Source organism: Choristoneura fumiferana, chromosome 2 (assembly GCF_025370935.1).
Source record: "Choristoneura fumiferana chromosome 2, NRCan_CFum_1, whole genome shotgun sequence".
Lineage (NCBI taxonomy): Eukaryota > Metazoa > Arthropoda > Insecta > Lepidoptera > Tortricidae > Choristoneura > Choristoneura fumiferana.
The window spans coordinates 2,807,291-2,820,905 of record NC_133473.1 but is presented as its reverse complement, the minus strand read 5'-3'; the positions used below and the strand labels follow the sequence as shown (position 1 = coordinate 2,820,905).

General features: G+C 38.6%; 1 protein-coding gene across 1 annotated transcript in view; it reads right to left on the bottom strand.

The window, feature by feature from the left end:
- Positions 1 to 11,239, bottom strand: part of LOC141445647 (periodic tryptophan protein 2 homolog) — a 55,391-nt gene extending 44,152 nt beyond the window's left edge. The window contains 9 exon segments of the mRNA XM_074111498.1: positions 1,528 to 1,631; positions 2,960 to 3,127; positions 4,192 to 4,366; positions 5,288 to 5,500; positions 6,816 to 7,033; positions 8,226 to 8,354; positions 9,532 to 9,626; positions 10,745 to 10,857; positions 11,114 to 11,239. Of these exon segments, the coding sequence (XP_073967599.1) occupies positions 1,528 to 1,631; positions 2,960 to 3,127; positions 4,192 to 4,366; positions 5,288 to 5,500; positions 6,816 to 7,033; positions 8,226 to 8,354; positions 9,532 to 9,626; positions 10,745 to 10,857; positions 11,114 to 11,131 (1,233 nt within the window). The 5' untranslated portion in view covers positions 11,132 to 11,239.
- Between the last annotated feature and the right edge of the window lie 2,376 nt (positions 11,240 to 13,615).

The following is a 13,615-nucleotide window of genomic DNA, read 5'->3' as shown; positions in this document are numbered from 1 at the left end:
AAGGTCAAGAGGATAGCTCGTAAGGGGGATGAGTGGAAGATATTCCACCGACAACAGTGTAACTCTAAAGTGATAGACAGAGAGACACTTACAATAAGACCATTGCGGCAAGGCCAAACATGGCAAAGTTACGTAATTCGTCAGACTGCGTATAGGTATTTCACTTAAGGTAAACGACCACTTGTCGGTATCGTACGCATCGCACGCGACGGATCGTAGTTTTCTTTGTAAAGAAACTCATATAAGTGCGTCCACCTGTCCGCATCGTAAGCAACGCACATACGTATACGCACATACACAGCGTACGATGCGGATCAGTGGACGCCTACCTGTAGACGTAAGACTCTCTACTAATACTGGATTTTTAGGGTTCCGTACCCAAGGGGTAAAATCGGAAACCCTATTATACTAAGACTTCGCTGTTGCGTCCGTCCGTCTGTCACCAGGCTTTATCTCATGAACCATTATAGTTAGACGGTTGAAATTTTTAACAGATTATAACTGTTGCCGCTATGCTATAACAACAAATACTAAAAACAGAATAAAATAAATACTTAAGGGGGGCTCCCATACAACAAACGCTATTTTTTGCCGTTTTTTGCTTATGTCTAACGAATGTTGTATAGATGGTACCGAACCCTTCGTGCGCAAGTTCGACTCGCACTTGGCCGGTTTTTATAGATACGGCCGGTCATCTTGTATGTTTTGACGTACCTACAAATTCATACGGCACCTCCGTTGCGTGTGTCCGACTCGCACTTATTTTAGTCACCTTTTAGTTACCTCGTTTAGTTTCTTGCCGGATTCTTCTCAACAGAGGTTTTTCCGAACCGGTGGTAGATTATTTTTGACATTCATAAGTGCTTGTTATAGCCTAAATTGAATAAAGATATTTTGATTTTGACTTTGAGTCATAATTTCGTTTAAGTCTAAGTCAAACGCGCATGAACCACCACATAACGTAATAATAACATAACGTAACGTAACGTAAAGTAACGTAACATAACATAACCTAACATTCGTTGCATTCACGCTTCAGTCCCGTTTGTTGTCGATTTTGTCCTGCGACAAAGGCAGCAAGACAAGGTTATTTTGTTTGGTTTTAAAGTGTGCCTCTGCCGTGACTTCACGACATAAGATCGCGCTGATGTGTTTCGCTATTACATTCTATTACTCGCAAGTTTTTTTGTTAAAATATTTTTTATAATAAATAAATACTTTGGCGATCGGATAGTTAAGTGGTAAGAGTACCTGGACTACGAAGCTCAGGGGTCGAAGCAAAAGGCTCAGGTTCGACCCCCGGTCGGAACAGATATTTGTATGAATGATACGAATGTTTGCTCTCTGGTCTTGGGACTTCTAAATATTGTGTTTTAAATTAAAGTTATGTATCTTCTAATATATAAAATTCTTGTGTCACAGTGTTTGTGTTCTCCTCCGAAACGGCTTGACCGATTTTTATGTTTTTTGTATTGTACATTGCCACGAACAGAAAGCGGTTTCGCGCCTTTATGCCAATCGTCGTACCTTTCCGTCGTAACCGCCGGTTACGATGTAGAGGCCGTCGGGGGAGTAAGCGAGACAGGTCATGTCTAGCGAGTGCCCTTGCTGCTTCATTACGTATTGCTCACCTGAAACAAAAAATATTACAGTAACCTAACCTAATCTACTGCATTTTGTAAGGACAACCCAAACCATAATGTTTTGTGGCAAACGTTACTATGAAAAATTTCATGATATATTTTCAGTGTTACTGGAAACACGAGTATTGAACAGTTTTAGGTTGGCAGAACTTTTTTCTCTTCCACTTCCGCTTCATTGGTAGTCACAACTTAACATCTCTCTCGTGTGTTACAATTTTTCCTCCTTGCATTGTACCAATGTTGTTTGCTGACTAATTAAAATTCAGTGAGCAGCTGATCTTTCTTTACCCTCTACAGTGTACAGTCCACGGCCAAACATTTAATTTAGCGACGAAATGTAGTTACACTTCTGTGCCATAGACTGACTCGCCGGCGAGGGCGGGCGGTCAGGACCCAGTCCAGAAGACAGTAGCTGGTATTTGACGGAAGCAAGAAGCATTGGGTCAATTCCAGAATAGGCAGCCCCTTGTGCTGGAATTGACCTAAGAGCTTGTCCAGATGAGGCGATTTACGCGCGAGTGGACTCGCGCGTTTCATTTTTATATTGCGTCCAGATGACGCGTTTTACGCGCGTAATAACTAACAATAACTACAATAAAAATATAAAATCTAATACGTCCACTCGCCATGGAGTCGCGCGTGGTAGTGGACGCAGCAATGGCGCCTGGGTATCTCAACTCGCGCGGCGCTCGCGCGTAGTACGTGCGAGTCGAGAGTCGCGCTCATTGCACGCGATTTACGCGCGAGTTGCGAAACGCGCAGCATCATCTGGACGGGATATATGTAGCCCCAGTACCTCGGGAACGCGCGAGTCCACTCGCGCGTAAATCGCCTCATCTGGACAAGCTCTTATGCATGTCTATTGGGTGGAAGCGTTCGTGCCGGCTCTCGCCGAGCACGGTCCGAGTCAGGGCGAAGCATGTAAAAAAACTGGCCAAGTGCGTGTCAGACTCGCTCACCGAGGGTTCCGTACAAATTTGTAGGTATTTATGAATATCCAGTCCAAATTTCATAGTTCCAAGTCAACGGAAAATACACTAAAAATTTTGATTTCCTTGACAGTGTCGAAATATAGGTTTTTTGCGGCATAAATGACAGCAACTTTTTTTTTACGTTACTTTGAAATTCGATTTGTTTCACAGGTTCTAGGGGCTGTAGAGTTTAGTATAATAGTTTAAATTTCCACTCGATATCTCCACGCGTTCCCGAGATAAAGAGTCTTGACAGACCATCGGTCGGATGGACAAAAAGTGATCCTGTATGGGTTCCGTTTTTTTCTTTTGAGGCACGAAACCCTAAAAAGTAGCTACACTTACTCTGCCACTCCCAAACTAGCAGCTGACCGATGTTGGGGCACCCGAACGCGATCCAGTCGCCCGGCGCCGATATCGCCACGGAACTGATCCGGTGTTCCGATATACTCAGCGTGTGGACCAAATTCACATCTGGCATCTCGTGCAGGAAGAATATGCCGTTCGTGAAACCTGGTAAAGGTAGAGGGTGTTAGTTGTAACCACAGATATAGATTACACTAGATAACGCAAAAACCTCAATCTGTATGAAAACCAACCGTGTCACTTTTTTATAGCTACTGTGACGTCTCAAGAGCGAATTAGCGATGTGAATTCCCCAATGTCAGCGCAAAATCGATTCAAATGCGCCGCACGCCCGCGCCGTAGGGCTCGAGTCAGTCAATAGTCATGATTAGTCAGTTAGCGGTCAGTCTTTGTATCGGGCCAACCCCGACGTTCGGTCGGGGTTCGGAGACGCGAAGTAGATACATTTGCGTAATCTAGTGTAATCGATATCTGTGGTTGTAACACCTTTCATCAGGTATGCTACAGGTATGTTATAACATGCATATATTCATATTACGTCAAACACTCGCCGCCTGAGGTACCATAAATCATCGATCGATAAGGTACATCCTACTAATATTACGAGTATAAATGCGACGACGGTTTGTGAGTATGTGGGTATGTCTGTTACCCCTTCACGCTAAAACGGCTGGACGGATTTGGATGAAATTTGGCATGTACACAGTGGCGTAACTATACCATCTGGGGCCCGTGGCAAATTCTTTTGATGGGGCCCTATCAGTAAAAATCGTCACGTTGTACTTAGTTTAATTTTAAGTAAAATAAAATACACAGGTACAATGTTAAAAAATATTTCTGAGCTCGCGGCCTCTTGGGCCGGGGCCCTCTTGGGTCGGCGGCCCGTGGTATTTAGCCAGCCCTGCCACCCTATAGTTACGCCACTGCATGTATATAGTTGGACGTCTAGAATATGCTTTTTAGATAGTTTCATGTTGTTATTTCATTCTAATGTAATGCAATGAATTTAAACCTAACCAACATAGAATAGTTGTCACACAACATTGTCATTTCAAAGTTCAATATCTCAAAAACGGCTGAACCGAGGAAACTCACTTTCACGTCAAACAACGCATCGAAATCGGCCCATCGGTTTTACTATTAAGTTATTTAGCAATGGGTGGATCATTCGGACCCTGGTTAATATTAGTAGTTTTTTTTTTTTTGTTTACCCGTGACTAGCATCTTCGTCTCCTTATGGTACTGCGCTGCGGACAGTTTGACCTTGTGGTGAGCGCTCCTTATGGCATCCCCTATGTAGTGCCGACCGAGCCTTTTGTAGACAAGTCTCTTCTCAAACGTGGATTTATCCGGCTTATCCGCCATCTCCTCATCGTTGTCGCTTACCTGGAACAATTAAAATGACCTGGTTTAATTCAGGGATGTTATGGATATAACATTTCGGATCTGGATATGGATACGGATATTATGTGAAACATAATACCGGTTTCGGTTACGGTTACGGGTGTTAAATTATTACGGATTATCCGATAGTTTCGGTTTCGGTTACGGATATTGGATTTTTAAGGAAGTGTAAAAGTAAAATACAAACTACAAACTAAGGCTTAAACACCTACTCGTATAATTTTGTAATTTTTATTTATGTTCTTTTGTACAGTAAAGAGTTTACTTTCTAATAGGAATATAGATGACTTGACTTTAATTTTATTGTAATAGTTACAAGTCGTAAATTACGACTTAGCAATAGAAAAATAATAAACAACAGATGTAGAAGACGCGCGCGGCTGTTCTGTCGGCTCGGCGGGCCAAAAACGAAAACCAGTCACAACATGTCGCATTTTGACTCCGCCCCTATCCGAAACTATCCGAAATTTTTATATCGGATTCGGTTACGGTTACGGATAGCTTTTTATTTCGGATATCCGATAGTTTCGGTTACGGATACGGAGCTTCATAACATCACTGGTTTAATTAATTCATTAATCTCATATTCAGATATGGCTGCATTTTTTACCGACAAAAATACATCTCATTATAATTATAAATCTAACTTCATCAAGCATTCGCCCCGTCTACGGGGGTCCATGTTGGCGTAAAAAAATGGAGGTTTTAGGAGTTTTGGTAATATAGTAATGTTGCAGCAGGGGGTATACCAAAAATTCTGAATTCCGCTTTATGAGTTTTGCATTCTTCATAATAGAATTGCCAACCATTCCCTTTTCCCAGGACATCGTCTTTTCTTCCATTCTTTTGCCACTTTGGTCAAAGAATTTTCTCAATAAATCATAACACAATAATCAAACTCACATATTCCTTCTCTTTCTCCACTACGTTTCTCTCATCGACGTCGTCTTCCTGGTCGCTCTCCTCCTTGATCTTTCGTCTCTTTCTGTGCGATATCTGGACCTCTGACGTCACGAGGTCATCCATGTCTATGCTGGCCTCCCAGAGACAAACCTGCCCGTTGCGACTGACCGTTATAATGTCAAGGCTTTTCTTTTCAAAGAATACGCCGACTATCTGAAATTTGAAAGAATAGATAATGATAATAGGGAGATGTGACTTGACCAAACCTAATCAACTCATTATCTAACTCATCGTGTGTGTGTGTGTGTGTTTGCACTGGCGTAGCTAGGCGTGGGCGGAGTGGGCCCTCGCCCACGGCCTCGCACTAAAAAGGGCCGCACGAGACCTCTTTAAATGCGATATGCGACCATAGAAAAGGGGCCCCGCTGATACGACTTCGCCCATGTCTACATTAGACCACGCTACGCCACTGGTTTGTGTGTGTGTGTGTGTGTGTGTGTGTGTGTGTGTGTGTGTGTGTGTGTGTGTGCGCGCGTGTGCATATGTATCAGTGTATGTCTGTTACTCCTTTACGCTAAAACGGCTGCACGGATGTGGATGAAATTTGGTATGAACATAGCTGGACATTTGAAACAATACGGCATGGATATTTTCTGTACCATCAGCCAAATAAGTGGTCTACCAATTTTTCAACAAGTTCCTATCAAATGAATATGTCGCTAAAGTCGAACTTTCAAGTTGACACACGTCATTTGGCATTATTGTTTTATGACATGCAAACGATTATCAGCTTTAGGGTGGTAGACCACATATTTGGCTGATGGTACAACTAGCGTTTTAGCGCGGGAACTATGCAATTTTCCGGGATGAAAACTATCCTATGTCCTTCCCAGGGACTCAAACTATCTTTTTGTATACCGCATTTCTAAATCGGATCAGCGGTTTATACGTGATAAAGAATCAAACAAGCAAGCAAACAGACTTACAAACTTTCGCATTTACAGTATTAGTGGGGCAAACCTGAAGCCAATTCATAGGTGCATGAGAAAGTAAATATTTATTAGCAATCGATCAGTATCAAGCAACGGAGCATAAAATCCTCAGGACGTATACATGTAACCTGAGAGCCACGTCACGTCATAGGTATGTTGAACCTAAAGCTAATAATTATTACGGTAAGAGAACGAGAATATACATCACTCCACGATTATTTAATAATATTCCTCTGGAAAATGATTGTAATAGTCTTAAAGTTTTTAAGAATAAACTAAAAAAGTTTTTGCTAGAAAAATTTGATTCGCAAAACATTAAGTAAGTAGATAAGTTTTAATTAAGTAGGGTACAATTGTTCTAAGTGAGCGCAATATTCGCCAATAAACGTCATAGTTTGGCGAAATTAGTTATGTAAATAAAATTATGTACCTTTTTTGAGAATAAAAAAAAAAAAAAAAAAAAAAATTAAGGCCCGCGATAAAATTTGCTACAGGCCCCTTCTAGCTTAATCAGTCTTTGGAAAGACATCACTAACCTTATCAGTATGCCCTCCAAGCGAGCACATATTCAGGTTATCCAGGTAGTCCACGGTATATATCTTGGTCATGGTGTCTTTGGAGCCGACAGCCAGGAGTCTGGAGCAGCTCGACCAGTCCAGGCAGGTGACGTCATCCCTGGCCTTCTTGAAGACACGCTTCATGACGAACGAGCGGAACTCTCCAGTGAAGTGGCAGGGGGCTGTCATTATGAACACTGAAATGGGAAAAAAGTATTTTTTAAGTTCGTATTTATGATGGATCTAGGCGACATAAAATGTCTTTTTATGCTCTAGCTATTTGAACGTCTCGGGTAAAATGGCTCGTTTTATGCTCTTGTTGTACAATCTACTATTGTGTGGGTTTGTGTTTGGGCATTTTTACAAAAAGAGTGTACCGTGAGGTCGGGGTACTTAAATCTAAAATAAAAACATAAAAATGTGATCGAACAATTAACACTAACCACATGGCAGAGTCCTATTCTTAAAGCCATAATAAAACCAGGACCGAGTTAATCCTAAGGGCCAAAGTACCCTGACCTTACGGTACCTTTTCTTTATTTTGAAATTTTAGAAAAAATGTGGTTTTTCCTACTCAGAATCAAGAGAACAATCGCTACCGATAGTTTTAAAAAATGTCCCAAACAAAAACGTCAGTATTGTGACGTTTTTTTCATACACTCGGTTTGGGCGTCACAAAACTGAATCATAAAATCTGTATGAAAAAATTAAAAACATTTTGAAAGAAACACTTTTCAACGCCATAGCCGGCCACAGACGACAATAAAAAAAAACGGAAAATCGCTCCATAGGCGCCACGTAATGCCGACATGGCGCCTATGCCACGATTTTCAACTGTCGCGCTTTGCCGACCGTGGCGCTCAAAAGGCTAAGAGCCTCAGATCTGCGAGACATAATCGGGTGAAATGGGAGGTTTCTATTCGTTTTCTTTCCTTTATTTACTTTCATCTGTCCTGTTGTCTGCGTGTAGTCAAATCTTAAAAGTCAAATTTGACCCAACTCTTGGGGTCAGATTGACGGGAAATATGGCTTACTCATGTTAGTCCAGTGGCAATATTATACTCAGCGGCACACAATTTGGCCCACTCTCCATACAAACTTACCTATTACTGCATACATTTGAGGGCCAGATTTTTTGCCACTCAGTATATTAATCTGGCAGTGACATTTTGGTCCTGCCAGGATTGCCTCCGCAGGAGGGAACTCTTCACTGGTTAATGACATGGACTTGAAATTTGGTAGATTTTTTATATATATATATAATACTTACACACAAAAGGGAGGAAAACGAGCATGCGGGAATTAGTTTAGAAGACATTGCAAGTAGAGTTCACAAAAAGTACAGTCAGCAAAAAAGCTTCCTTTAATCGTCCAGTTTATTATCTGTACCTATATCCGCACAGCATGCCGCAAAGTATTTCCCGTCCGGGCTGAATTTAACAGCTTTCACTTCTTGCTTGAACTTGTATCTGTGGACCACTGCGCATGTCTGCAAGCTGATCATCTGAGCTTCACCCTCTGGAAGCAGAAATATAATATTTCAATATTAGGAAGTTTTTAACCACATCTAATACCTTTAAAGGAGTAATTCTTGTTATTTATTCATGACGAGGGTGTTGACAACAGCTTTTATAATGCACCATGTCCTTTTTGATTTCTGTTAACTATGACCATAACAGACTGCTCAGTTCATTAATAAAAACTATCTGGTACATTGTGAAAGATATTTTTTTATTATAATTATTAGAGATGGGCCGAACATGGGTTTTACCGAATACGAATATTCGGCCGAATGTTCGGTAAAACTTTTACCGAACCGAATATTCGGCATAATTGATTCATAAGTACAAACTAGTAATATGATTCATTTTCAATTTTTTAAATGTTGTAATTTAATCAATTTAATTTGACTCTTGATTAAAACAAAATCTTGCTTAATTTCTCACAATAAAGACCTAATCAAGTATATTAACATATTATTTTATTATAAACATCTTACTTATTTTTATTTAATAAGTTTAATAACCATCTTTATTATCTGCTGTTATTGGAAATAAACCTAGTGTCAACAAAAACATAAAGCTCATAAAAATAACACTGAACACTCAACTCATACATGGCTCAATACAGTAAAAATTTTGAGTACAGTCACCAGCATTAATATCTGTCACAGCAAAGCGTGCAAAAATATCTGACACGTCCTTCCGGCCCAAGAAATAGAGTCGTATCAGATATTTATGCACGCTTTTTGTGTCAGATATTGGTGCTGGTGACTGTACCACTTTACCGAACATTCGGTTATTCTGCCGAATATGCCGAATACCGAATATAAAACAAATATTTGGCCCAGCCCTAATAATTTGTATAAATATTCTCTTTTCATGTCAATAATACAATACATTTACAAATGTCCTCAAACATAGTAATTTAATTTAAATAGAATAATATATTGTTTATATATAATCTTAAATGAAATCAAGAAGGTGGTGTTATGGTCTGAAGGACACACGCAATGGTATCACATTGTCTTTTGCTCATTTAAAAATTCGTCGTCTAAACTGTGGTGTGCCATCATAGACATAGACATAACTTTATTTCGACATTAAACTTAAAATAATACACAATTTGCAGAAAAGAAAAACATTTGATGAAAAGGAACACCTCAAAATATATTTGTCAATGCCAAATTACTTACGTTCATTGACTGCCAGCAGCGTAGATCCATTAGGTGACACATCAAGGGCTGTGTAGTTGTAATGACTCTCTATAGGAAGTGTGACACTCTTGTTTCTGCAAGAACAAATGACATGTGGTTTACTTTTGTGTGTGCTTGTATCTCAATGTTGATCAATTGTGTTTTTCTTTATTTTTGTATAATAATAATATAATATATTATTATGAAATTTGATATTATAAGATTTCATAATAAATATGTATTATGTACTTTACTGTTACAGTCAAAACTGTTTTTAACAACATTGAAGAAGTAGTAATACTTGGGTGTTAAAGAAAAGAAAAGAAAGAGAAAGAATATTCACATGCTGGTGATGCCGACGGGAGTGCTGAACATTCTACTCATTTTTATGTGTACCAACCGAACATCTCTGTAACCGCTGTTCAAGTGAATAAATATTATTTCTATTTCTATTTCTATTTAAAGAAAAACATTTATTTGTCACATTTTCAAAGCAGAGAAAAAAGAAACACGGAAATCGAGACAAATTGTGTCACAAAATGGTCCCAACTCAGCATGATGTCAACCATGCCGCTGACGCTGGTCAAACATGGGTTATTCATTGTTGGTCATTATAACCAGTGTTATTTTGGTGTATATAACATCATGTGACTTTTTCCTTTCTTGTTACATTCAATATGTTGTTATACTGATGTTGCTATAACCTAACACCCAAGTAAAATTTTTGATATAATGAACATCAAACTTTATGTCATTTATGATAGTTTGAAGCTCAAATTACAATAAGTCCTTTATAGAGGACTGGGCGTTAGGAGGATAAGCAGTTTTAACTGTAATATGTTGAAGTTAAAAAATAAAAAATACTAACTAAATTTGAATTAAATCACTGCTGGGGAATGCCATGTAAAACCGCACAACACAGTAGCACAGTGGAGTAAAATGGAGAAAACAGTATTAGATAAAGGGTGTTGTTTATAGTTAGGGCATTCAAAACCGAAAACCGGGTTTTCTCCATACAATAAAAACTGGTTTTGAATGCCTTATTTATAGTGAACTAGAAGTACTTGTTGTTGTTGTTGTTTTTTTTAGAAAAATATGGCTGTCCATTGGAGGACAATTTTGCCAGTGTCTAGTAGGTTTTGCCGTTGTATGGTAAAAAAATTGTATAAAACGAAATATGAGGTAATGGTGGATGAACGATAGAAGTACTTACTGTATCAAATTGTATATGGTGATTTTATTTCCCACCGGGCTGATGACACAGTTGCCATTGTTTGTAAACAGAATATCTCCTCGGCGGTACACGGTGCCCAGAAGATTCTGGAACTGAAATGTTTCCACCCAATAACAATAGGTTATGTTCGATTGTTGATATTGTCAATAATCTTACATCAAGGAGGGCATAAAAAAATGGAATGAAATCTGTTAACAACTGGCATATTATAAAAATCTACACGTTGCTGATTAAATTTAAGGAAACTTACCAAAACCAGGGACAATCATAACAAAGTAAGCATTCTAACGAGATAGCTATGGTTATGGTATTATTTTGATACGGACAATTTGGAAAAAAAATACTAACCTTGTAATTGAACTTCATTTTTGCTTACAATTTATGTTATTTTTATAATTTCTGTAATAAATGAATTAGCGTTTCAAATAACGCCGCATGTTTTTATTTGCAATTGTCATTTCTGACAGCTGTCAAACGCACGTGGCCAGTGTAGCTAGACACTATGAAAATTTTCTACTATGGAATAAATTGTTATTTACAAAAACTAAATTAGGCTCATAAAGAGTAGAAATGAAGTGAGGGCGCCACTTTCAACGTAACTGGCACATTTTTGACACGTTTATTTGTCACTTAAAAATTACAGCATTACAGTAAAAACCAATACGCTGTAAAATTGAAATTATACAAAAAAACACACAAAAAAGACGTACAAAATTGAAACAAAGTACTTAAGGATTTTTGCATGTTGTCTTCGTCGCTACCGTAAAACGATGGCTAAACGACGATATGTAATGGGAACAACTCTGTAGGAAAATATTAAGCACGTTTTTATTAGTTTTTGCACCCTTTTGTAGGCTGTGTTGCACGCAGTGAACCAAATGATAAATAAAGGAAATCTTACTTAAATAAAACAAAAACCATTTCCTGCCAGCGCACAGTAGAAATTTGTAATTAACATTATTACAAAACAGAAACGCATATTTTAACTGGCTTAAAAAAAGAAGGTTCTCAATTTGTCGGTTATTTATATCTATTATTTCTTGAAGACTACTGGTGGTCCCGCCTGTAGTCATAAGGTTGAGATCTGATAATTTTTGTCGGCATTTGGATATTTAAAAAACAAAACTTGTGCATTTGCTTTTGGAAATCACCGTTTGGCGAAGTGGAACTAATCAAGACCATAGATGGCCACCACACAGTAACAAGTATTGCTAAGCAATGAATGTTCCCCGCATAACAAACGATGAAGTGGAGCTCATGGTGGAGCACCAGAATAATTATTATTCTTCAACAATTTACGTCCCTGCACCAGGAACCTGCTAAATTGCTGATCCGAGTATTTAATTCAAACTAGAAAAATTAAATAATTTATTGAATCAGGCGTTACTTTGCGGAGGTCCATATCAATGAACTAAAATAATTTCCTTGCTCACCCGCGACCTTACGATAGCTAAGCTTATGCAAAATATGCGTGTTCATGCAGTTCCTCCACCTCCACACTGTAAGAACACACACAAATCACACAAACCCATCTATCACCACCACCACACTACACTGACGCGTTTCGAACTCAAACAGAGCTCATCTTCAGAGTGACACAACCGTACACCATGCTACCAGTTGTTAGACTAACGAACCACAACCACCGTTTTAACTTGTCACTGTAACTCCTCAAGTACCCACATACGTTTAATGAAACAAAACAAAACTACCCACAAATTATTAATAAATTTTTTTAACCGTCCTTCAAAACTACCTTGATTTTTTATTTATTTACTGTCAAGGCATGTTTTATTAACTACCATTGCTGAAATTAGATCCAAGCCGTATCAAGGGAGATGAAACTAAATTTACCTGCTCATTAATAATAGACCCCATACTGTTGTATCTAATTATCTCCATGCATTCTAAAACATCGAGACGAAACCCCTTGCCACAATAAACAATAATAATAATAATAATAATAATAATAATATTCGTATGAAGTGTTACATTATATAAGAGTGTTACATTACATTATATAAGGGCATTATATAAGTGTTTTGTTTCATTAAACGTATGTGGGTACTTGGGGAGTTACAGTGACAAGTTAAAACGGTGGTTGTGGTTCGTTAGTCTACAACTGGTAGCATGGTGTACGGTTGTGTCACTCTGAAGATGAGCTCTGTTTGAGTTCGAAACGCGTCAGTGTAGTGTGGTGGTGGTGATAGATGGGTTTGTGTGATTTGTGTGTGTTCTTACAGGGTGGAGGTGGAGGAACTGCATGAACACGCATATTTTGCATAAGCTTAGCTATCGTAGGTCGCGGTGAGCAAGGAAATTATTTTAGTTCATTTAGAAAAATTAAGCTTAAGAATCAGTTTATCACTTTTATCAGTATACCGTGGTAACTGTACAATTTTTTTTATTAATTATTGTGTTACATTTTATTTTTATTTTACAATATAAACTTTGAAGTAGGTAATCACTAGAAAAGACACACTCAAATTAACAACTGAAACACTTAAATTGACGACTGGACAGCCAGATGGCTAGAGATGGTGGTTTGATCGCCGGCCGGGGCAGATATTTGTATGAATAATAAGAATAAAAAATATATATATCACGGGACAATTCACACCAATTGACCTAGTCTCAAAGTAAGCTTAGCAAAGCTTGTGTTATGGGTACTAAGCAACGGATAAATATAATTATAAAGATATAGATACATACTTAAATACATATTAAACACCCAAGACCCGAGAACAAACATTCGTATTTTTCATACAAATATCTGCCCCGACACGGGAATCGAACCTTGGGCCTCAAGCTACGTAGTCAGGTTCTCTAACCACTAGGCCATCTGGTCGT